The 26,312-nt window shown below is 44.7% G+C and overlaps 1 protein-coding gene and 1 long non-coding RNA gene across 4 annotated transcripts in view; one reads left to right on the top strand and one right to left on the bottom strand.

Moving 5' to 3' along the window:
• The window catches only part of GSG1L (GSG1 like), a 56,371-nt gene that overhangs the window by 9,742 nt on the left and 20,317 nt on the right, over window positions 1-26,312 (top strand). For all 3 annotated transcript variants that reach the window (XR_003534292.1, XM_027683762.1, XM_027683761.1), the window contains exons 2-3: window positions 8,543-8,590; window positions 23,261-23,413. Coding sequence is in view for 2 of the 3 variants with exons in the window: in XM_027683762.1 (XP_027539563.1) it covers window positions 8,543-8,590; window positions 23,261-23,413 (201 nt within the window). In the remaining variant the exon portion in view is untranslated. The remainder of the gene's footprint in view (window positions 1-8,542; window positions 8,591-23,260; window positions 23,414-26,312) is intronic.
• LOC113967825 overlaps window positions 13,976-26,312 on the bottom strand; it is a 41,075-nt gene continuing 28,738 nt past the window's right edge. The window contains exon 3 of the long non-coding RNA XR_003534294.1: window positions 13,976-14,077. This is a non-coding gene — a long non-coding RNA (uncharacterized LOC113967825). The remainder of the gene's footprint in view (window positions 14,078-26,312) is intronic.

Genomic DNA, 26,312 nt, shown 5'->3' with positions numbered 1-26,312 from the left:
AAAGGACTTAAACCATGCTTACAAGCCATTGCACCACGTTTAAACTCATTAGATTTGGAGAGACCAAAAAACACGTCATACTGTCATTCAGCCTGATTTCACTGTGCATCACCTGGGCAGACAAAAACACTAAATGAGAATTTGTTACAAAGTTATTAGGTAGAAGCTTGGAAATAAGGTTCACAAGAGGAAATGCAAGCACCATTTTTTCTCCACTTGATTTCAAAAACTGGATATTCTTTTGCAGTGTGCTGCTGTTCACTTCCTTTAGATGTCACGGAGCAATGGTTAAAGTTATCTCAGCTTCCATACTCCAAGTCGGGGCACTTGCCTGGAAAAACAGGACACCTCAAACCAAAAAGCAACTGAGCATCTTAGGCAGGAAAGGTGGGATAAGGTTCTGGAGTTCACTTGGAAACAGGCAGCCTAAATTGCAATGGCTAAGAGAAACAGAGAGCAGATAGATGGGCAAAACAGGGAAGAAATACTGTTATGGTGTTAACTGAGGAGAAGAAATGCAGGTTGATGTAGTACAGGCTCTGACATTCAAGGTCCCCTCCAGAAATCCCTTTGCCTCTTCCCTACAGTCGTTTGCACATCTTTCAAGCTGCAACTTGAGGACTCGTGTTCACAGCGTTGTGTCCCACCATGAGAGTAAGGCTCTATCCTGGACTTCTGTCCCTCCATTTTGGCACTTGTCAGCTTGTGATGTCTTCATTTTCTGGACTAATCCCATCTGTGAAACGGAGTTTCCTTCTCTGCTGTCAGAGACTTTCCCCTCTGCCTGCCCTGCCCATGTACCTCTGGAGATAAAGCACAGATACAGTGCACATACTCTGGCTGGGTATTACCTGGAGAGTAGCACTGGCATGGCCAAAAGAGAATCCACATTGATCCACAGCTAATATTTGGAAGGAGCGAGAGCTATGGAACCATATTTCATCTACAAGCAGGGATTTGGGGTCTTATGGGTTATTTACTCCTTTGATTATTGTTAGTCACCAGCCTGGACAGAACAGCTAAAGCTCATGGGAGACTGTAGAAGGCATGTCATGCTTCACACAGTGAGGGATCTACATCAGCTGCATCCTCTGTGAAGAGCATCATTTCTAGTCTTTTACAGTTTTCTGGGCAACCCTGTACTCCCACAGATAGTGGATTGCCCATAACTAGTTTGTTTTGGCATATTTACATTCCCACAGAGTCAGCAGAGTGTGGCAGATGGTCACATCTGGGGGGAACAGGTGAAACCCTTCCCATTCCATGGCTTGAAATGCTTCAAGCAACTCAGAGTTCTGTCTGCTTTAATGCTTTCCAGATTATGAAATCAGCCCTAATTTGACACCAGAGTCATTGAAAACCTCTCTCAGCACTATTGTTTCCTCAGTTCTTCCAGTCATTTAGAAATCTGAACTATTTTCCAGCCCTCCAAATGATAGATGTGTGTACACATCCATCAGGTCTCACCAAGATAATCAGCTGAATCTTGTGACTTGGCTGTGTTTCAATTAGACATGATTTGAGAGCAGCCTGTGGAGATGTTTGCTTTGAGATACCGTGCAAGATTTTTCACATCAGGGAGAGTTTCAGTGTGGAAAATGCAGTTGCCATGGCACATAGTGCCAGGCAGCACCAACCCCTGGGCATTCCCAGCCCTGCCCACAGAGCACTGAACAGTTCTCCACTGCTCCCACCAACCAAGGGGGAACCCCACTGTGTGGATGGGACCTTTCTGATGGAAATATCACCAATTTTGGTGATTTTTTTTTTTGAGGGGAAAAGCACACCTGAAAATAAAAAGTCCACTTTTAAAGGTAGGAAGTTTTAAGGGCTTGGGTTTGCTGCAAGAGAACAGCAGTACAGCGTTCAGATCTAAAAACAACCCCAAAACCAAAACAGATTGTGAGTAAACTCAGCCTGAGAAACTGAACAAATTCTCATGTTATTTAGAAGCAGCAGAAATGTTGATGGGCAGCAGCAATGAGTGGCGGCTGCCAGAGGGAGAGAAAACAATTGTCTGCATCGTTCAAGACATATTTTAGTGCAGCTCTATATAAACTTGTTTATTTTCCAGAGGAAAATATCACTCCAGCAAAATCAACAGGGTCAACTGGAAAAATGTTGATTTTGCAGAGTAACACTCGATTTTTCATTAAAAAACAATTCAATTAAATGCTCTGTCTGGGATCACTTTAATCAAAGTTGGAATATTTCAGTTGTTAATTACCCTGCTAACTCACTTTGAGTGAGCCCATTAACCTGTATTTTCCCTAATGTAGTACTTTTTTTCACTGGAGTTGTGTTGGAGTCCTCAGCCTCGTCTAGGCTGGGATCCCTTGTGGGTTACAGCTTTTTTTAGACAAATACAATGATTTTACTCTCAGTAGATGATGTGGGATCTCATCAGAACCACATGACTCCAGATATAATTGGAGAGATAAAGATTTGTTAGGGCCTATTGGGAAAAAAAAAGGGGACCTTGTCTGTCACAGGCTGTGAGCCAGGGTGTTACTAAAAGGGAATGTTGTTTAAATGAAACATAATCATTTAAATTTCCATCAGAAATGTACTTTTGAACTCGTAAAATTTTATGCAGAGTAAGTGAATACAGACAGCTTTTTCTTTTTTTTCTTTTTTTTTTTTTTTGTGAGATGAAAAGCAGAGTTATAACAGAGTTCAGTCAGAGCTACCGGATTTCTTTTAAGTCAAATTATTTAACCAGAATATTTTCAAACCGTGTCATCGGAAGACATACAAAGTAGGATTTTTCAGAGTTGTTTTTATTTTTGCTGCTCTGGTTGTTAATGAGCCATTTATCCCTGGCTCAGAGAAGAAAGAACTCAGGAACGTAGGACCAATAAGTGTGATCCAGGACATCAACTGCTGGTCCTTGCTATGGCAACAGCCACGGTAGAAGCAGAATATTGTCTTAAAGGCAAAGCTTTTTTAGGTGTTTTATTCTGCCCTCTTCCCAGTTTCCAGCCTAACCCACCAGGTTCCTGAGGTGTTCTCTGGCCAAATCCAACCACCTTTGGGCAGCGTGGGGGCCTGAAGACAGGAGCAAACAAACCACATATTTTTAGGTGGAAAAAAGGGTAGAACACACATGGGTCTCAGCAAGGCTTGAAGCCAGAGAGATTCCAGTGAGCACGTTGAGCTTGGGTGTTCAGCTGTGTGCTGGAGTTCAGACCCAGCCTCTGTGCATCTAGACCTGCCTTTCAGCTGCCCTGTGCAGCTCTCCAGTTGCTCCCTGGTGTCTTCCACAGGCCCGCAGAGGAATGCCAGCCTGCATCCATGCTGGGAGCTGCAGCCAGGCCCCCCTGGTCTGCAGGGTGACTGTGCCCACAAGGTGTGCAGAGCAGGGCAGGGAAGGCAGCCCAGAGATACCCCACACCATGAGACCTGCTGGCTCTATGGGACCTGTGGGCTCTATGGGACCTGTTTGTCTCAGTTTTCTGGTGGGATTCAACCTGGAGGATTTGGAAAAACCACTTCTCTTAGTTAGGTTTTGCTTTCAAATTACTGTTGGGACTAGGGAGGGACAGCTGTGTCTGGACTCTGCCCAAGGAAGGCACAAGGAATAAGCATTTGCCTCCCACAGAGTCCAGCTGTCCAAAGTGTGTGTGACCCTGGAGTAGGGCTCTCCAGAGGAAAAAGTAAGGGAGCAGCCCCACTACCTCCACACAATAGGGAAAGGTCTGGGGACCTACCTGAGGTGACAGGACCCATGGGTGACCCCTCCACCCTGGAGCAGTCCTGCTCTCACCAGCTCCTTTCCCTGCCCCAGAGCACAGCCCTGCCAGAGCAGTGCCTGCCTTGCACACAGCCTTCCACTCCTTCCTGAAACGTTTGGATGTTGCAGACATGAGACAATTTTCCTGACAAGTACCTGCCACACACTTGGAAGGGCTGGAAGCTCTGGACTTCCCAGCACGTTGTGAGCAACAGAAAGCAATACAGAAGGATCATCTCCTTGTGCTGCCACATCTTTCTCTCTGTGTCCCTGGCACTGATGCAGTGATCAAATCCACATCTTCCTGTGACTGTTTCATAAGAACACACAGAAGCCCAAAGCTGAGCTTTCTTCAGTAGAAACTACTGTGGAGCTGGAAAGAATTTGCCCTGCAGAGCTGAGGGATCTTCCTCAGCTGCAGGGCCATGAGATGGGAGAAGTCTGAGGGAACACTGAACGCGCTCTTGGGAAGCTGAGCACAGGGATTTTAAGGCCCAGGGAACTTCTTCTCCCTTGATTGTTTGCTGCTGGACCCCTTCCCACGCAGGTTAGGCCTGTGTTCAAGGGGCAGGTGCACACACACACACACACACACACGTGTGAACAGGCATGACACCAACATGTCAGACCACACAGACCCACCAGAGACAGCTGTGCCTTTACCAACACCCACAGAAACAACATCACCCTCAGCAGCAAACTCTCTCCTCTCCCTGCTGTGCCTGAGCAGATCTGCAGATCACTGCTGAGACATGCACACCCTGTCCCACTGGAGATGCACAGGCACATCCCATTGATGGTCCCTGAGATGTTTTCATGGGCTCCAAGTCTGTTATCCACATCAAGACCTCAAAACTCCTTCCCACCCACCAGCTCAGTCTTTCCAGATGTATCTCCTCCCACCCCCGGCTGCTTCTGTTTGAATTTCCCCTGACAAGTTACAATTACACATAGACACGCACACATACAGGATTGGATTAATTAATTAGGATTGAATAGAGAAAACCACAGGTAAATTTTGGACTGGTAGGACCCCGTGACCCATCAGCCCTTCTCAGGAAGACCAGGAGAGACACAGCTGAGCCCGTGCAGAGCCAGTCTGGTTAGGAGGAGGTGTGTTTGCAAGAACTTGCATAGATGGTGTTTCTGCCTCACCCTTGGGAAGACACAGAAGAAGCTGGTGCCAAGTGCTTTGCTTATGGATCTTTAGGTGGTTGGTGAGTCCTCTCTCTCAGCCTCCAGCAGCTCCCTGACACTGCTGAGCTCCACAGACCTCCTCAGGCACTGTTCACAGCCGCTGGTCCTGCATGGAAGTGGAGAATTCAAGCCAGGTCATAGCTCTTCTATATGTGACTGAAGTGCAGGAGAGATCATTCCTTGGCTTTCCTCTCTGTCAGAATCACAGCCAGAAATGGGTGAAGGCAGGACTCTCAGAGGGATGCATCCTAGACACTCTTCTTGTTGCTTCTCTAAACAGCCTTTTTCTGTATTCTCTGAAGATTCTCCAGGAGCCTGGTTAGGAGGAGAAGATGCATCTGGAAAAGGACAGCACAGCAGGATAAACTCTGCCAAGTCTAAAATTAAACTTAAGAGGGCTTAAGAGATCAGTTATACAAGATACCCAAAAATAACTTAGAATAAATCCTAAGAGGAATAGTGAAAGCACTGCTGACTTCCTCAGTTCTCAGTAAGATGCATGTCTGCATGGGGAAGTATGGATGTGGTCTATAAATACCACCAGTGGTTACCATTGAAAATGGAGGAGGGGTTTCCAGTACTCCAGCAACAGGAACAACAAAGGGAAGTGTCAGGAGCTGAGTGTGCAGTTCCTTCCAATGACCTTCAGCAGCAAGACAGGCACAATCCAGACATCAGTTGCTGGATGTGAAGTGACATCCTCCCAAGCTTCCCTGTCTCCAGTCTATGCTCAGTCTTTGTGCTAAAAAAGTCCAAAAGGACTTTTTCTGGATACTCCAGCATTTTCTGTCCATATTATTTAAACTGGAGGCCTCACCACAACCATCCCTCCTGGGAGAGATGGTGTTCTGGGCAAGCTGGTTAGAGGGGGGAGGAGGATGCACATTCCTCCCAACAGCCTGTGACCACACTCTCTCCTCCTGTCCTGCAGACAAGGCACCTGCAGCCAAACACCCTTGTACCATCAGCTTCCTCAGTCCCCACAGGTGTCAGAAAGGCTCCGTGCCTTGCCATGTGTCTGAAAGGCACCACGTACCTCCATATTCTTTCTTCTCTTTCTGTAACTCAGAAAATTCTGGGAAGTGCAGAACTTCCAGCCCTTGTATGGCACGTACTTGTCAGGAGAATCGCCTCATGTCTGCAACATCAAAACACTTCAGCTCTCAGAACAGCCTGTGCAGTTCCTGTAGTAACAAATGCCATTCCCCTCTGCCTGTCTTGGGATAACATGGTGGAGAGTCAGGTATTTGTTAAAATTTTCCAATAATGTGGTTTGGATTCACTGCAATCAGAGGTGAGAGATGATCAGTGCTAGCCAGTTAGCTTGAAGTCAGGTTAGAATAAAACTTTCTTAAAAATAATAGCTTACATCTGGGGGAAGAAAAAAAAACAAGGGGAAAAAAAACCAAAAACCACACCACAAAACCAGACCCAAACCACAGATCCATATGGCTAGAATGAAAAATCCTGCTTAATCTGCTTATATCAAGTCCAAATCTAAAGGTCACTCTCCCTGTGTTCTCTTGTTTTTATGTCAATGCACTCCTGAAACACCTCATGTCCTAAAACTCTGAGGCTCTGGATGAGAATGTTTCCTACTTACAGTCTCTTTTATAGTCCAGAACTCTTTTATAGTTTTTATATTTCTCTGGATTTCTTGGTCAGGAGCCTAAAGTACAGCACATGTGAAAAGAAATTGGGAGAACTGGGCTTGTTCACATCCCTAAAAACAGAGAAAGAATGACTACAAAGGTGCCAGAGCAGCCAGAGAAGTTCAGGTTGGGTATAAGGGGCCACTTCTCCAGAAGGGTGGTGCAGCCCTGGGACCAGAGCAGGGGAGAAACTCCGTGCTTGGAGTCCCTAAATGGTGGGTAACACCATCCTTAAAGTATTTCAGGATTTGGCTGGAAAAGTCACAGTTGCCCTGAGCAGGTGTCAGTGACAGTCCTGCTCGGAACAGGAGGCTGGACAGGAGACCTGCAGGGTCCTGCCAACACAGCCCTTCTGGGCTGGTGGGATTTCTGTGATCCAGCAGTTGTCTTTTTGTCTGTCTGCCCCAAAACTTCATAACTTTTTCATCTGACATTCCTCCCCCTCAGTTAGAGCCTGCCCTACTGAACTCTTTGGACACAGAGATGGTGCTTTGATAGGTTAAGTGTCACTTCCTTTTCTTGACTGTCCCCTGGGCAGTGCCTGGATTCACAGACTAGAAATCCTTGCCCTGCCATGGAGCTACCAAAATGTTAATTTCAAAGTCAAGTGAACCTTTTCTTTTACAGCAACTTGTACATAGACTACAGACTACGTACACAACACTCCTCGGTGTATTTAGCATAGGTTTAAAATGGCAAAAATAAATTAAAAGCAGTAATAATGGTATTATAATAATAGATTGTTATGTCAGCACAGACATCATTTGAATGTTTATCTCAGTCGTACCAAAAAACCCACAGAAAAATTAAAATTTTACATTGTTTTGTACATATACTTGTGTTAAAACTAAGAAAAAATTACACACTGACTTTGCCATCACCGTGGCATTTCAGTGTTTATTCTTTTTTAATGGCTCACATTTCCTAAATCAGTTATTTGACTCTGCAATTAAAAATGAGCAAAGGTAATTAAAAAATCCCTAGTCCTATAGCTGCCTTGTCATCAATTAAAGTCTTAAAGGGCAAAATGGATTCTCCTCATGACCCCTGGCAGACCTGTTGAGCTCTGACTCCTTGAGTCAGGTGAGCTGTTGGGGACCTTGGAATATATCACATCAAAGGGAACACACACCCTCGGTGGATGGATGCACCTGGGGCAGAGGAGTTATTTTATGATCTTTGACTGCCTGAAGAAGAAAAAAGAAAGGTCCAAGCATCCACCCTTAGGATATATTTCCTGTTCAGAAGCAATAGGCTTCTCTGCACAAATAGAGGTGGAGTCCTAAACAGAGAGAGTTTAATTTGCAGTAATAAGTGGATGCAGCAGCCACAAAGCAGAGAGAGTGGCACAGGCTGTGATGGTCAGAGCAAGGCATTTGTCTGCTCTATTAACATTTTGGTTTTAAATGCTATGTGATTGCTTAACTTCTTTGTGCTTCAGGTTTTGTCTGACCTAGTCACGTGTCCTATCTGTGTATGGAAACCTCTGTGCCCACGGCAATGCTCCCCCCCACCTTGTGGGGCACAGGCATTGTCCAGTGATGGGAAGAAGGAGGGCAAAAGTGTCAGTGCAAGAGGTCTGTGCCCTCCCAGGGCAGGGAAAACCCCTGTGCAGGGAAAACTCCCTGTGTCACTGCATCTGGAGGGCAGCATTGCTCCTGGCCTGGGGAAAGAGCAGCACTGACCCAGCAGGGGCTCAGACAACAAAGAAGGCTTGTCTGCACTACCTGTACCCCACAGTCCTGATGAAGGGACTGTAATCCTAAGGGAGGGTCCAGCCCTGTGAGCAGGGTGGGTTTGGCCAGGGTGTAGGCACAGGTGAATGTCTGCCCTCAGTGTGAGACAGCCCTGTGGTCCTGTGGAGACTGGGGTGGGAGCAGTGGCAGGAACCCAGCCCAGGGAGGGGGCAGAGCAACACCAGTCACCTGCTGACTCCTAAAACAATCCTTTTCTTTTAAAGGTGAGAAGTGTCGAAGTTTTATTGACCTTGCCCCGGCTTCTGAAAAAGGTAAGACAATACAGCCAAGGCTTCTCCCCATCATACAGATTGCATCAATGTTGTACCTTGTCATGCTGGAGTGCCAGGGGACACATCCCTCCCTCAGCACACCAGGACCTCCATGTCATCCCCATTACACACAGCCAGGTGATACAAACACCCAGGGCTCACGACAGCTGTTTGCTCAGTTTATGCAGGTCTGTCATTTCTCTGATCTTAATTCAGATGATTTTTTTTTCAAGAAAATACAGATTTATATCGTAATATAGACACCTTTCTTTCTCAGCTGAGAAAGGACATGCTACATGGTCTCCTCAGGCCATGAAGATATTTATGATCAGAAGAATGCAGTCACACAGTACCAAATGTCTCTTTGTGAGAGGCAATCATCTAGATGCACGTTTGTTTGCTTTACCCTTTTAAAAAATTATATGTTCAAGTGCACGGAGGCAGGCTGCAAACATTTTTCCTTACCCTGCTATTGGAGTTTACCTAATTAATTACTGAGAATTATTTAATTCTCAAAAGCAATTTAACCCATATTTTAAAATAGTATCTATAAGGAAAAAAAACACTTGTAGAGTTGCATTAGACTGGGTGGCTGAGCCCATCCTGCTGCCAGCTCCAGACAGAGCAGAGCACTCTGCCCACAGACCATGAGGTGCCCAATATGTTTTGTGAGATCACTTGAGACAATCCCAAAACATTTTGGGTACAAGTTGCCTTCATCAGGTGTGGTGGAGCAGCAGTAAGTGGCGGAAGGAACAATTGTTCTGAGTTTGTCTGAATTGCTGATCCGCTGGAAAACGGAGAGAAAGGCAATTACCATTAATAAAGCAGAGGGTATTGCAGTGAGAGGAACAGTCACAGGGAGCCTCTGTGAAATCCATTGTAAGCAAACCCAAATAAATTATGCACATAAGGGAAGAACAAGCCTGGGATTACTGCTGCTAATGGGCTCCGAGTTAAATCTCACACACACAAATGGGACCTTGGGGCAAAACTGCTCTTATGAAACCAGCAGCTCAGTACCCAGCAGCAATCAGAAAACAAACTGTCTGCTAGAAAGCATTAGAAAAGGACTTCAGAGCAGAGCAGAGAGCACGAGGACTGCACACATCTGAAAGCTTCACCTTGGTGTAAAATGCAGCGGGGTATTTTGTCCTTTTTAATGCAGCTCACAGAACAACAATGGGGATAGCAAAGTTCTGGAAAGTTCTGTACCAGGACAAGAATGAGACTCTGCAGCCTGAAGGAGAGACATGGGAGAGGAGATATAGTGGACAGTGATAAGGATGTGAGAGGAGCTGAAGAGGCAGCCTGGGCATTAAGATCCAATTCCTGAGTGGTTCCCCAGCCCAAGGACTGGTGGGCACAGCAGGGCACCTCCAGGAGACAGAGCAAGCGCAAGGTGTCTGTTACAAAGGCAGTGGAGTGGTTTTCTGCTTTCTCCATTTTCTGTGGAACTTCATTATGGTGCATAATGCTTGGCTCCAGCACCCACACACTTTCCAAAACAGCATTTAGTGCTTTACTTTTAGTATTTCTTTTGGTTGTGTGAAATGCTGTCAGCATTTTTTTTTTCCAGGAGAATTTTAGAGTTGCTGCCTGATGTCAGTGCATATTTCTAGACCATTCTGTTTTTCTTTTTTTGAGGAAGGAAGGCTCCTTTGGTGTTGTGTTATGAAGAAAATTGTGTGTATGTCTGAAGTCTTTCCATGGAGCTGTAAGTTTGCCTTACAGAAAGAGAGGGCAATGCTTTGTCAGAGATGGAAAGTGCTGACCACCAGGCTCATAAACAAAGCCAGGGTAAATTCCACAACTGTAAATCAAGTTGGACACTGCAACATAGTTAATCTGAAATTTTCACCATCAGTCTTGTACTGTACAGAGAAACTCTCACCACATGTGAGGAGAAAATTGTGTATCAACAATGCCCAATTTACTTCCACTGAAGAATTCTATAATTCTTTGAGTTAATCTGCTCTTTTCCAGTTAGAAAGAACTTCTTATTCCTTTAATTTCTTTATCCCCTCACTCAGCATTGACTTCAATGGTCAGAGGCTTATCAGCTACTCAGTTCCACCGAGTCCTAAGACAGATTCTTGATTCTTCTTCCAAGTAAATCAGATAGGATAAAATACAATGAATAGCAAAATTTGAGTTCAATTATACAAACAATGCTGGTTTCCCAGTCCATTGTGTAACTGGGAAATTTTGGACTAAACTTACCTTCACAACGAGACTTCAGCTTACTCAGTTCCTCTACATATTCTTGTTTTATTCAATATTCTTATATATTCAACAACCGAAAACTGGTTGTTTCAGGTTTTGATCATCTGAAATATCTCTATAGTGCATGGTCTGTTACTGCAAACGAGCACTCGGGCTTCCCAAAATTTCCTTTTCAGTTGGTTTTCCCTGATCCAAAGAGCACCTCTGTCTGTCTGACCAACTTCTAATCCAAATACAGGCTCTTGAAGCCTGTGCCTACTTCTGAACACATCACCTTCCACTTTTAAGGCATCCTAAAAAAAGGCCTTAGAAGAAACTTAGCCTAGTTGTACAGCCCATCTCTTCCAGAATCGCTGCCAATTAACAGCAGGACAGTATAAAATTCCTCCATGGTGTTTAAAATAGTATTAGCATGGAAAAACCAGCCATCAAAACTCACAGTAAATAAAATCATCTATGGGCAGGTCTAGTTCCATCCTTATCACAGATCTTGCATTCATAAATGAAAAAGTGTCTTATTCTTACTGTAAAAATCTAATAGTTTATGGCTGAGCTTCCCGTCTGTATCCATTAGTGCTGATCTCCAGTGCAGAGTATCTCTGATCAGTTATTATACCCTTTGCATATATCTCACCAATGACATCTACTAAAAGGAGGCAGCAAAATTTGGGGCAAACAGACCCACAGTATGGTATAAATAAGCATTTCCAACCCACACTAGGAGAGCTTTTTCCTGCATTTAAGGCAGCTGCCAGCAATCTGTCAGAACCTCGTAAGCCTAACATTGAATTTATTAGCTGTTGCTGGTTCTTAGTGCCAAATCTGCTTAACAAAATCAGCTTCGTGATGGTAGATAATAACTAGGAAAAAACATTTTCCTATGACAGTTTGCATTTGCTATTGATAAGAAATGATAGGGCAATAGCTGGTTACAGGATTTTTAGTGGACTCTCACAGAGCAGATGTTGGGTTCCACCATGTATGTTCCTTTCTTATTTTCGTTACAGTTGTGAGCTGTAAAATAGCAAGTATTTCCAGAAGGAGTTGGAAGGAAACTGTCACAGTAGGCTGGACCTGATATTTCAGTTCTGAATTGCTTCTGGGATCTTCTACTCAAAACTTAATCAAAGCTTTGTTCCTGCTGAGTATTTTGCTGCCTGAAGAGAAGGGTAACCCACCTAGTGAGGGTCATTTATGTCCCTCTTGTGGTGCCCAAACCACTGAGTCTGGAACACACCACCACACTCCTCCTCCCCTTGCACCTTCGGGGTGCACCTTCTACATCCTCTTTCCCATTCCTTCAAATCTGTGCCCAAGAGAACTTCCAAGAGGTCGTGGAGGATACATTCAAAAGGAAAAAACCAAGGCCAAAAAATTATGTCTGGAAATCACGGCATGAGAATGGAAAGCAAAACATTGCAATATGTCCCATGAAATGAGCTGATAAATGGCTTCACTGACCACATAACAGACAGCTGGATACACACAGAGGTGTGTTCCTCCCCTGCCCAGGGCTTTGTGGGGATTCAAACTCCCCATCCTTCTGTAATGCATCCCTGTCAGCTGTCAGCCACAGGGACACAGGGAGAGGTGGAGGATGAGGAGTCCTGACCAACCCAACTCCTTGTGTAAGTGAAGGCCGGGATACACAGCAGAAATCAGCTGGAAGCGGCTGGAAAATGCTGGAAGCATTTTGCTGGAGAAAACAGGGGTTTGCAGGAAATGTGGTGCTCCCAAGAGTTTTTGGGATGGTGCTTATGGGGGCTGTGACTCAGGCACTTTCCAAACACCTGGAATGCTCACAGCATGCATGGAATTGAGGTGCTCTGGCCTGAGGAGCCCTGTTCTGAAGTTGGTTTAAAATTTAGAGATGGCAGCAGCAGCACAGGGCAGGATTCACAGGGCAAACTCCTTGCAGGTACTGTAGAACCTGGTCTAAGTTATTCTAATGCTCTGTTGGACCTCTCTTACTTCAGCTGTGATATCCATGGAATAATTCCCACCAGCAGCAACTGCCTGGATTGCACTGCTTTGTCCTTATTGATGGGGAAATCCATGTGCATAAAATTAGCAAGACTTTTTAGAGACCACAGGCAAGGCTAAACCTTGCAGAAGGAAAATGGTCATTGCTAGTGAGCTTTTACCAGTCCAAAACAGGGGGGCTTTTTAAATCAGAGACTGTCCTGGCAGAGGTAGGAGATGCCTTCTGCTTGTCCTCTGCACAGCTCATGATGGTGCAGCCTGGAGAGATGCAGCAATAAAAATTCTGCTTTGTCTAAAAAAGTAGCTGGCAAAGCTAAGGTAGCACATGGCAAACAGCAAGTAAACAAATCAAGTCTCACCTAAACACAGCACAGAAAAAGAGAAAGCTGAGCCAGTTCTGTACCTGCTCCTAAACCAGCACTTCAACAGCAATTAATGAGAAGGGAAACTAGATGCCTGATTTTAATGGATACTGACATATTAGGTGTACCAGAAATTTGATGGGAGAAAGATAATTAGTGGGACATTAACGTCTTGGTGCTGATTACACTGAAAGACAAAGCAGATGTCATGTACTAAAGCTGAATCACAATAACAAGGTAATGTCATTAATGAGCAACACAATCTCTACGGATGGATTCCATGTTCAGATAAAAAATGCAGAATGATATTAGTGATCACCCCTTGGGACAGTTTCACAGACAGCAGGGTTAAACTTGGTAAGGTGTAAGGACAGAAAACAAACCAGTAGTAGACTCTAAAACCCCATGTCCAGGCTGAGAAGTGCAGTGCTAGGTATGATGCAGAGACTAAAATCTGGGCAGACTTCATGAGCATGGAAAAATTAGTGGGAAACTTGATAATCTTGACTTACTCCTGAGTGAGGAACTTGATTCAAAATGTTAGTAAAGATACCTTGTATGGGTGACTAACAGACATTCTGTATCCTTCAGAAACAATAAAAGGGGGATTTTTTTTTAAGTTGTGAAGAAGGAGACCCAAGAAAAGTGAGAGCTGACTAAAATACATTAAAATGTTCAGCTAAAAGGACAAATGAAGCTTGAAAACTTTAAAGCTACTGGATATACTGCAGGCCTCTATCTTTGTGACTGAGAGCAAATGGCAGATAATATTCAGTGTTGATAAATGTGAAGTGGTGAACATGGAGTCATCCTACCTTTACATATATAGTGATGGGTTCTGAATTAGCTTTTTCCCCTCAGGATAGAGTTCTTGGAATGATGACAGACACTTCTATGAAAACATTAATTCACTGCTCTGCAGAGATTAAGATGAAAAGAAATATTAGGATCATCGTAGGAAATAAAGAACAAAACAAAAAAGTCACCATGCCACCACAAGTATTCATGGTGTACCCACCTGCAGCTCTCTGGGAGCACCTCTCGTCCCTCCCCTGCCAGCCCCAGCTCAAAGTCATGATAAAATTTAAAGAGATAAAGAGAAGAGTGACAGTTATGGTCAAAAATAGGAAAATACTTGTTTGTATGAGAAGGACAACGCAGAACAGATTCCAGGCTGGAAAAGAGACAGACGAGACTTGTAAGAGCCGAGTTAAAAAACAAACCTCCTTTTTTGTGTGCTGGGGAGCTGTTCCTGAGAAGAAAAACAGAGGAATGATTTTCTAAAAGGACCACTTAGAGACCTGCATCCAGTAAAAAGAAATGTAGCTGGGTCTCCCACAAGAATTGTACACTTTCCAAAACAGTCTCTATATTCTTGAATACTTCCTATTGCATTATTCTTCATATATCTGCAATAGGTAAATCCATACCCACACAGACCTGTGCACTTGTCTTAGGAGACCTATGATTAAGTATGCAGGAAAAAAATGTGTTATTAGTATTTTATCTCTGTTTTCTTACACATCTGTTATGAATCATTGAAGTTAGCTTTAAAAGCTAATTAGACATACAAAGATGAAACCATCTTTGAATAGCAGAATTCAAGCTAAATTCCTAATTCCTAAAAGGAAGAAACAGTCTTGCTTTTCATGCTGGTGATGCCAAAGACATGGAGGACACTGGTCTGAACATCATTCATCTCTCAGCCCAGTGCTGAGGGCAGAAGCACAGCACAACCCTGCACTGTAGGTCTTCAACAGGAATCATTGATCCCAAATATATTTAGTAAGGCAAATGGACATAAGGATAGTCCCAATTTAGAGTGTTTTTCATCCTTTTTTCCGTTCTATTGCCCCACTCACTGTGTTATACACCAGGAAAAAGAGAATATGGGTAAAAAGATATTCCCCAGTCTGCTCAGTGCCATACACGGGATCAAGTTTGCTCAGTGCCAGAACCATCAAAAGTCATAGAAAACACGTCACCATGTAGAAAACAATCATTTTCTGATTCACAGCTCCACCTCACCTTTCAAAATAGAGAAAGCAATGAAGAACTAAAGCTATAAACAAAACCAAACCAGCTGGCTCTTCCTCTCTCCCCTCAACAGTTTCAGGGCTTTATCACCTGGTTTCTCACGTTTGCAAAGCACAGTCCCTTGGCTGGCTGCCGGCCCTTTTTCTATCTGTTTTACAGTGACAGGGACCTTTAGGTATCTCTGGTGTCACTGAGGATCACGAAGCTTCCCTTTTTCTCTCGGAGTTCTGTGGTCTGCTCTCCTCTCAGTGTTTCCAGGCGGCAGCAGGAGGGGAGCAGGCAGATGGTGTGGAACGATGTGACGGCATTAACCGGCAGACGGGCTGACTGCTCAGCGCCGAGCCCTGACGCCAGACACAACAGCACGCTCGCTGCTTGCTCCTCTCACCATTTACTGATCACTCCAGTACCTCTGCCTTGCAATTCCCAGTATTGGAGCAGCGGAGACGAGCTAATTGCTGAAACCGTCAGAATGCCACTGGAAGAGAAAGAGTGGGGTTTGCATGGAGCTTGCATTACTGCTTTTCCCAAACAATGTGCGCAACACTTCTCAGTGTGTACCCATTGGCCTTAATTTTCCTCTCTTCTCTCTTGCACTGAATGTGAAGAGGAGAGATTGCAGTGAGTTCCAGGTGTCGGTTCCAACAGAGCCACTAAGTCTGGAAAAGCAGAGCAGTGTCAGTCGGAGTCCAGAAACATAAGGACAGCAAATACAGACCAGGAGGGACATGAAGATAACCTTCTGTTGCTAGAAACATGAACGAGGGTAACAACTCCCCCATGTCACCAGCTACTGCAGCGTGCATAGACATCAAGAACAACACTGAAATATTTTCGCACAAAGAAGAAATAATACCTGCACCATGACTTCCTCCATGCAAGTTCACACCACCCAAAACCAGGTTTTACCCTCATACATGGTCTTTTTTCCTCCCAGATGCCGGATGACATCTGTCTGGTTGACTTGTCACAGCCTTCTGTGTTTTTTCAGTTTGGCAGTTTAGGGATCTTGGGGATCCTGGGAACAATGACCGTGAACCACAGGCTGAGAGGAGCACTGTCTTCCCTGGGTAACAGCATCAGTGCCTGGGGTAGCAGCATGCCAGTGAGGAGGCAAGAAGGACTCACACTCTCCAGGACAGCGTTGCTTAGACACTGATGTCTCCAGCTGCTCAACAGTGCAGCACCCAGCTCGTCCTCCAAGTGCTGTGCTCTGGGTTTCTTCTCAGTCAGGGCAATAATCTCAGCAGTTATTTAGGAGCACACCCTGCTCAGCTCCACTGCTTCAGAAGTGATAGAAGGTTTTTTTGTCATATGATGAACTGTGATGCAGAAACCCCCCCTAGGCCTCTCCTTGCTCGTACCAGTATTTCTCAGACAGATCAAGGCTGAGCTGGCAGAGGAGTGGCTGGAGATGATGCCTCAGGGTGGCTCAGACAGACTCCGACCCTCAGAGTGACACTGAGTTACGAGGAACGTGGCAACTCTAAACCTTTGCAAGGTCTCCTTGGCTGCCTGCAGCATTGTCCAGCAGGATCACCTGCTTGGGGGCACAGTGTGACAGCTCAGAGGAGACTGCTCTGGTCAGACCCTCGAGCCCATCAGCCACCAGGGCAGTTCTGCTCTTAGAAGGGCTGGGATGAAGCAGCCACAGATCCTCTTCCTCAGGGAGCAGAGGCTGAGGCAGTAGGTGTTTCTAAGGAGGACGAAATCCCACTGAGGCATTCTAAATATGAGTTTACCCCAATTAGGAAGCTAATTTTCTGTCTGAAAGAGCCGTCAGAAATCAATACATATTCCAGACCATTTCTTCTCGGGCATTGCTCAGGAATACTGGGGTTTCAGCAGGCAGTGCCACGTGGTATGGCAGGTAATACATTCATTTATGGGTTTATTTATGCTGGCATTATTTCCAAGCCACTAGCCAAAACGCATGACTGACATTTTCATGCACACAGTCCCTGCATATAACACAGTTAACATGACTCAGCAATCTCCTTCAGGAATAGCAATATGATTTTCCCTGAAGAAATCCTTTAAGAGCAAACAGCTCATGTTTATGGATTAAAAATGCTTTGAACTCTCACAGCGATTCCTCTGTTGGCCACCTCTTCAGTGTTGCCTTGAGAACATGCACTAACACCGGATCTTTGACAGTCATTTTCATGGCCTGCCCAGCCTGGAGAAGCACCAGGAGAGGATTTCAATATCGTTATTTCATCTGGAGATAGGACCTCACAATCTGGCATCAAAAAATGTTGGCACAGTGAGCTGGCACCAAAAATCAACTTTTTTGATTTGCTGACAAGTTATGCATCCAACTCCATGGCTGCATGTGACTGTAGGAGGTAGGAGGTATAGATGTGATTTAGACTCTCTAGAACTGCCTTGTTGGCTGTATTCATCTCAAAAGCTCAACAGTAATTGAAATTATGGAACTTGGGGGTTCCAGAAACAGCAGCAAATGCTTCTTTATCATCTTGCACATAATCTCATTCAGATGTTATCCCAGTTGTTAGTGTTTCAGTCCAAATTGCTAATGAGTCTGAGAATGGTTTTAATAATGCAACACAAGACAACTAAGAATCATCTTTGCGTGTTGTGGGGAAAGAGCAAGGAAGAACATGTCAGGCTTGGCATTCCTCAGTTTAACCAGAGCTCTCTCACAGAAAAGTTGGAGCCAGCAGCTCTTGTTTTTTTGTGGCAGGAAATGGCAGTGGATTTGAACAAGGAATGAACTTCAGGTATCAAGCAGTCAAAATCAGCTAAAAACTCCTGGAAGTCATCAACCACACTGTTCTTTGGGCTCCTTCATCAGGAATTCAGTGAAAGGTGGTACAACACCTTGAGTTCTTCCAAGCAGAATTCCTAAGATTTTGTTTTCAGAATTCCTGTTTCAAAGGAAACTCAGCCTTGGAGATCCCTGACTCAGAGTGCTCCTTGGTGGGAGATGACAGCATCTTCATTTAGAGTGCCTTCCCTGGTGATCAGGGCTGGCTTGAAATGATTTCAGGTTTTGTGAACAACTTTGTGAGACTCATTGCAGGCTGAGGTAAAGCTTCTTTACCTCACTGTCAGAAAAATACCCATTTGTTTCGTTCACCCAGGACTGTCTGACACATCCTTTTGTTAACACATTGTCTCAACGTGATCACCAGCTTTTGCAGAGGTGTACTCAGAATCTATAAATCTTCTTTCAGAATGTTGTTGCTGCCCTTCACTGCCTGACAGGAAGGCAAAGGGCTGATCTCAGATGGTTCATGATGGACTTGAGTGCCTAAAACCTGTGGGTAACAGTTATCCTTTCAGTCACAATGAGAGTATGCTCACTTCGCTTGGGATGATGGAAAACTGATTTCCTTAAGATTTAAAAATGCTGCTGCAGTGGCTAAGTCCATAAGGAGGTGGCACTGATGCTTCTCACCATGAACTCCACAAAGACAGTCTCTTAGCACACTGATGAGTAACTAACAAAAGCTCAGAGGCACAAAGAAGCTCAGTAATTGTCCCAGTTGGCTCACCAGTCTTCTTGTGAAATCAGGATCTCTGGATAATGGCAGAAGCTCAGATGAAAAACATGCTTTCAGCAGGGCTGTGTTTTCATTTTGGGCAAAGCTGGTGATCATATAGAGTACAACCTGCCTTGAGATACATGATATGAAGGTGATATGATTCCTTCTGATTTAGGAGACCTATGATACAAGTTGACTTATGTGAAATCTTTCGGTGAGTCGCAGCTTTACCATCTCAAGTTCCACATGAGCAGCTCAGCCCAGGTCCTGTACTTCAAGTTCTTTTGCTTCACAAGGAGCCTGTCCTGAAGATGGTGACCCCTTTACCTCCGGAAACAGCTTCACAGTCTGTGGTGCTCTGCTTCAGAGCAATCCCACCTGTGACATCCAGCATAATGTCTGTGGGGCAGGAGCAAAGATCCAAAGTGAACCACAGCACACAAGAGTAACTCTGTGTGCTCCTTGCACACACTCATCCTTGTGAGAATGTGTGTGCAGGAGTGCAAGTGAAACCAGTTTTGATTCAGTTTTGTTTGAGACTCAAAGACTCTCCTTTCCTAGGAGGTCTCACGTGGTGGCCACAATGTCACCTCAGTATTTCCTGCACAGTGAGCAGGGGTGACACACACTGGCAAATGCTGCACACGGTGAGGAGGAGGCAGGGCAGGGCCTGAAATCCCTCTGCATTAACAAGGAATGTCCTTGGGACAGGAGGCACATCCCAGGTGAGCTCTGTACCCAAACCCACAGCGCCTTCTCTGCACACGCAGCAGTCGGTTTGATGAACAGGCAAGGAAAATCCATAAACAGAATGAAGACCAAAAAATGAGAGAAATATGGTGATTTATAAGAATACATACAAGGTACAGGCCATCCAGGTAGAGCTCTCCAAGTGAATCAACTGCTGACTCCTGTGAAGGAAAGATTTTTCATAAAAGCTGAGTTAGGCCAGACAGATCCCTGGGGCAGAGGACACAGGCTGGAGGGAAGTAAGAGAGGCAGAAAAGGTGACAGCAGAGAAGATTGGAAAAGAGAAAAATCCTCTGGAGAGCTCTTCCCTGTCACCTGGAATGACTGAGGTCTCCTCAAGAGAAGGAGCTCTCTACTTTGCAGGAAGGAGACTGTAAGATATTGTAAGTGGAAGTTATGCCAAGTGACTGCCTCATGAATCTCATGTAGAGAGAGTAGCAGTGGGAGATCACCATCAGCACACAACAGAAAGACACTGCCTCCTGAATTAATAACCTGAAGCAACTGTTCTGCTTCAGGCAGCCACAGGAAGATGCAAAATTCAGATACAGCTTGCATTTTCTGGGTGTTATTATTTCAGATGAAATTCAAAATCAAAGCAGGCAGAACAGGACATACTCAGAAACTATTCAAACACTGCATGTGGGACTTGCCTTTCCCCACATTAGGTGCATTTAAAGAAGGCTCAGAGCAGGTATTCAGTGTACACCATGAAATAAGACATGAGAATTAGACACAGAGTTCTTCTGCAGACAGGAACAGGAAGAAAGAAAAAAGAATAGACTATCCCTTCCACAGCAAACCCACACAGTCTTTGTGTCTCATAGGAAAAAGGTTTTACAGGAGAGCAAACTCACATCTCCTTGAGCTTTTCATTATCTCCTTGCAAGGTTGCCCTGCTGGCAAAACCACTCATATCCCAGCTTCATGGGAAGGGAAGCCAAAGCACTCCCTGTGACACCAGCCATGCAGTCAGGTGTTCCTTCCTCCTGTTCCTTTGTCCTTCCCCAAGCTGATAAAGGACACCAGCCAGGCCCACCCCCAGCTCACCTCCCAGAGCCCTCCTGACCCTTGAATGTGCACGAGGCTGCCTTTAGCCATGTGCCCTCACTTGCCTTTGGGACACATAAATCCAGATCCTCCCACAGACACGTGTGCACCTCTCCAGCCTCCTGTTCTTCCTCGAGCACACGACACTTGTGTCTGCAGCATCCAGCTTCAAGCACTGCCACGTGGGTGTGCAATAAGTAAAACGTACAAAAGCTGGGTACATCCACTGCACCCCCAAGCCATTAACCAGCCCCCCAGATCCCTTCTGCAGGGGTGCAATCCAGCCTCCTGTCCCCAGTCCATAGGTACATCCAGGATTGCACTGTCCCAGGAGCAGAATCCAATATTTGTCCTTGCTGGATCTCATATGGTTGGTGATGCACTCACATCTACCAAGATTTCTTTAAGGCCTTTCCACTCTCAGGGCACTCAGTGCCTCCTGATTTCGTATCACCAGCAAACTTCCTTAAGCATTTACTCAGATCCTGAGTTTGCCCTAAAACTGAGCACCACTGGTGACAACCAACCAGCCTGATGTCACCCATTGACTACAACTCTTGGAGCCCAACCCTGCAGCCAGTTATTCCCCCAAGGAAACAGAGACAGAGCCACCCCACAGGTTTGAGCTGCAGACCCTGTTATAGCACTGCCCTGGGGTGCAGATACCACCAGTGGGTATCTCCAGAGTTGAAACAGGGCAATAAACACCTGGGCAGACATGTTGTGTATTAATCTTTCAAGTTGGGGCTAAATGATGAATTAGAATTCATTAATTAGGGCTGTCAGCTGCCTTGGTTTATGGGTCAGGTTTCCATAATCTAATTCTTTCAAACTCAAATCATTTCATCATTCTCTCATCATAGAAACTGCTGGTTGTGAGGAAATGAGGCAAAATCCCTTCTAAATCCTGCTGTATCACAGAACAACACCGTTGCTCTCTCTCCCTTGTATTCCTTTTTGGAAGAGTGTGCCAGTTGCCTGATACCACATTGACTAATAGGAGTGAGATAAGCAGCTGTTTGCTGTTGATAGATGCAATATTGCACATACAGCCTCTGTGAGCAATTAAAAGGTTTATTTATTGCTATCTCTGTAGTGTGGTTTAAGAACTCAAAAGGTCAGATACGGTGGCAACAACGACTAGCTCATATTAATTAGATGTAATTATAAAGACAAGTTTAAAGAAAAAAAAATATGAGCTGGGATCAGCCTGGTCACCAAGAGAACACTCAAATATTTGATAAAAGTGAGACTGCATATCTGGTTTGATAAGCTCGACTGTAGGCATTATCACACATGTGCTCTTACAGTGAGGAGAGAAGGTATTAATATAAGTGAAGCCTGTAGCAGTCTCTATGGTTACAGCTAACATTTTCTAATATAAGCCATTGTCTTCAGATGCTTAACTTTCCATGTTTCAACTGCTTAGGCTGAAATTTTCCATCACTGCTCATTGTTTCCAGGTGGATTCTCTAGCAATCAGGTTAGCAAATGTACTGGAGAATTCTAGCGGATTCTCATGCTGAAACAGCAATTGGAAATCGGGCAGGGACTCAATATTATCATCTGTTCCCATCCTCTCCAATTTACCCCGTGGCTTGGTGACTTTAAAAGACTCAGCAGATCCTGCTGGAGGTTTTGTGCTGAAATTTCCAAATGTGGCATCTGCTGTAGGTGGATCAGTCCCTGCTGGTCACCAGCACACGCTGCCAGACCCACTGCCCCGTGCACAACCCCAGAGCCCCACGGAGCTCACACGGGGCACCTCAGCTCTGCCCTTCCTCTGAGGGCTGTCCCCAGGGGCTGAGGGAACAGAAGCCAGACTGAATTTTGTATCTGCAGCTCTTCAGCCGAGCAGGTTATAAATAACCGTGCCCCACCTGCTGTAATTGTGGCAGTTTCCCCTGTGCGGGGGATCCAAACACCCCGGGGCAGAACAGTCATTCTGCAGGACACCAGTTCTGTGGAAGAGTTTCTGGCAACAGCCCCCAACACTACACTCTGAGAGGCAATTTAAAACCTGGACTGAAGACCTTTTCTTAGAGCAGCCCTGTGAAAAGGAGGTATCCAGGCTTGTCCAGCTCCCACCGGTGCTGTGAGGTGCTCTGTGCCATCACCTCCATGAGTGCCCTCCCTGTGCTCATCCAAACCATGGCCAGGGAGGGAAAGTGAATTCTGTGTGCTATGCTTTGGGTCAGAGGAGCCAACAGGTTCCTGGATACACTCAAAGAGGTTCTTCAGTCAAACTGGGATCTTAAACAACACCTTGTTCTTCCTGCAGTGTCCTTACCCCCCAACACTTTTCACGTCTTTTTCCACCACTTTTTCTATCTGGCACAGTTCGGGTGGTTGTTTGCTGAGTTTAAATTTTGTGAATCACAGAACCATCAAGTCCAACCTTTGACCAAATACACTCATGCCCACTAAACCACACTGCAAGTTGCCACATCTACTTGTTTTTTGAACACTTCCAGGGATGGTGACTCCACCACTTCCCTGGTCAGGTTGTTCCAATGTTTAATCACTCTTTCAATGAAGAAATTTTTCCTAATATACAGTGATGAACAGTAAAAAAACCCACAAAAAATTACAATTGGTGACCTTAAAAACCAACCAACTGTAACCAACTTTCAAAAAAACCCCTTTCTAATACACAGTTACTCCTAGATATCCCTGATTTCCTAATTAACACACTTTACCCTGTTGAAAGCATTTCCCAGCTAACTGGTTGCTGTTCTTGTGCATTGCAGGTGTCCTGTGGTTATCAGTAGTTTCTGAGGTGTTGTACATCATGCTGTTAGTCGTCGGGTTCAGCCTTATGTGCCTCGAGCTCTTTCATTCAAGCAGTGTGATAGATGGGCTCAAGTTAAATGCCTTTGCTGCTGTCTTCACTGTGCTTTCAGGTATGAACCTTCCCTTCCCCTTTTACCTGAGGAGCCACCACAAAGCAAAATCCTATAACTTTGAAGGGATAAAAACCCGAGGCTCCAAGACTTTCTTATCCCCACTTAGTATCACATTTTTCACTGTAATTTTTTGTTCCTTTTGGCACAAGGGACTGCGTGATAAATTTGCTTTTGCCAGGGAGAAGTGAAAATCCTTATTCCTGAATTCACAACAGCAATGCAGTAATTATCCCTCCCCAGCCTGCACAGCCATTACCAACAGCTCCAGCCTGAGCTCCATTTGCAGCATCATCACACTCATTTTCCAATAGGAAATTAAAAACACGTAGCATTGAAAATTCTTTTCCCCTGTGCTAATCCTGGGAGTAGGTGAAAGCTGGATTCTTCAAACCAAAGAAGGAAGCCCGTCTTGTTCATTAGCAAAATTGAGAATGAAAAGGGTTCTAATAATCACACTGAGGAGCAACCCCAGGAGTGATCTGGGGACATGTACATCTCTCAGAACAGCTGTTTCAGGGTATTTTCATGCTCAGACTGTACTTGGAGCCCTTCAACACATGAACTTGAGGAATTCACTTCTCTAAAAGAAGTTATGAAATCGAACCATGTAGTTAAGTGCTCCTTCACTTCTGTGAAGATTTGCTGGCTAAAAACCCTCCAGGATTTATAGAAGCAGCCACAGCTGGCTCGTGTAGAGTGCTCCTGCGTGGACCTCTTGAGCAGAAAGAACTTCTGCAATAAAAGTGCACTTTATTCTGCTGCATTTCAAGCTGAAAGACATTACAACAGGCAGTGTACATTCTGGGAAGGAGCTTGTATCTTCAGGGGTAGCTGCAAATCATGAAATAATAACACGAAAAAAAAGATCAGAAGTAGAGTTGAGATGACAAAAGAAATCTGGGAAGAACTGCCAAAGCGTATTTTTCTGCTTTGGATGTAATTTGGATTTTTAAAAAAAAAAAAGTCAGTCCAATTTTCAGAGTCAAACTCTGTGGAGTTCTTCAGCATTCAAGCAATTACTTCCATGCTGTTTCTCTCTTTCTTCACCATTAACTGCAGTTTTAAAGTTTTGTAAGAATGATGAAGTTTTCTTTCCTACACATCTTTCTATTTTTATTTTGGCCTTCCCTCTTTTTAAGCACATTGCCAAGATGGTCCAAATATAAACTTTGAAATTTTACAGGGAAAAATGATAGAAGAATAGAAAAGAAGCAAAAAACCCCCAAACCCCAACACACTGCTAGCTGTTATTTTTCCATGACAGGGATACCTGAGGAAAAAAGAAAACTATATTTATTTAAGCCTAGCATATTTATAATGACATAGCTTAATAGAAATTAGGTAATGAAGAGGACTTTGCACTGGAGCATAACACCTCTCATTAAATTCATGCTAGAGTTCCCTCGTAAAAGTGCAATGAGACCTTCATATTTTCATAGCTCAATATCTAAAGGTTAGAAAAAACTTCCTAATAGTGTAGTCATTTCTTGCTGTTCCTTAACCTCTTAGGAGCCCTTAAAGAAGACCCCACAACGTCACAGTTTTGGTATCACTCTTAACCTTTCACAAATTAAACAATTTACATGTCTCTCACGTAATATTTATGATAAAGCATTTTAATTAATGTGATATATTCCATAAATGGCATTTCTAGTAAAAGTATCTGAAAATGCTTTAAAATATATTATCTTTTCCCAATTTCCTTGATGTCCAACTTTCCAAAGTTCCTTAGTCTCTCCCATTACTGACACCTAGAAACAGCTCTGGTCCTGCAAGGCTCATGATCTCAAGCCAGCTATAAATGATCAATGTTTCTGCACTCCTACCCACTCCAGTCCACCACATTCCCAGGATTTTCCATCTGCAAGCTGTAATGCCCTGGACCCCAGGTGGGTGGGCATTACAGGCACTGTGTCCTCTTTGCCCAGCCTTAAGCAGCCAGCTGGAGGAAAAGATGATCCTGTAAATACAGCATTTGTTGATTGATGTCACAGGCAGCTCATTGTAGCCAAAATGTGACCTTTCAATATAAAACAAAAAGGACCATAGGGTATCCCTGTGGAGAAAAAGGACCACAGGATATTCCCTTGGAGAACTTGGCAAGGCACATCTAACACAGACCAAACAAAACCAAATGCACACAAGACAGCATAAAAAAAGACTTGTCTTGTTTTGCTGTAGCTTGTACAGAGAAAAATGGCACCAACAGCACCACCAGGTACAGATCAAGCCCTGACCCTTCCCAGATAAAGCAAGGAACACCAGAATTCCACTGTGGTTCCTGTGTTCCAGCACAGGACTTGCTGATGACCTCCCACTCCCCTGTATCAGTGGACTGTCATCCCCCCCTCCCTCAAGGGACAGGTCTGAGCATTGCTGAAACCCCATCAAGGCTTTGCACAACAGAAGGGAGCAGCTCGGCCTTGCTGAGGGTCGTCCTTGCCCTGCCAAACCTTCCCCTGGCTCTGAGTGACTGTGACATGTCTCAGGGCAGGCTGTAATGTTTTATTTAAGGTTGAAAAATCACTGACAGTACGTATAGAAGCAGCAAAGCCCAAACTTAAGATCGAGGCATAACTGCCAGCTGAAGAAAAATCCATCCACTCAAAAAGTATAGCAAGGTCCCAGTGCATTTTGGAAATTAAATGAAGTCAGACACGAGCAAGGTGTGCAGCACTTTGCTGTGCTCCCGCTGGGCCACCCACCCTGCCCAAACATCATTTCTCCTGAAGTGAATTGCTCTTTCCACCTCCTATCTTTGCAATGTCACTCCAATACGAGGCAGCTGAGCAAATCACCACTGCTCCTTGTAACAGGATGTCTTCTTTCAGCCTCTGCAGTTGTTTGTATCAAATATGGCATTTGTCTTGCTCAAGGACCTGCTTAACATGCCCAC

The sequence above is a fragment of the Neopelma chrysocephalum genome, unplaced genomic scaffold (genome assembly GCF_003984885.1).
Source record: "Neopelma chrysocephalum unplaced genomic scaffold, ASM398488v2 Primary Assembly neopelma1_65, whole genome shotgun sequence".
In the NCBI taxonomy this organism is placed as follows: domain Eukaryota; kingdom Metazoa; phylum Chordata; class Aves; order Passeriformes; family Pipridae; genus Neopelma; species Neopelma chrysocephalum.
This window is presented reverse-complemented; position numbering and strand designations above follow the sequence as displayed.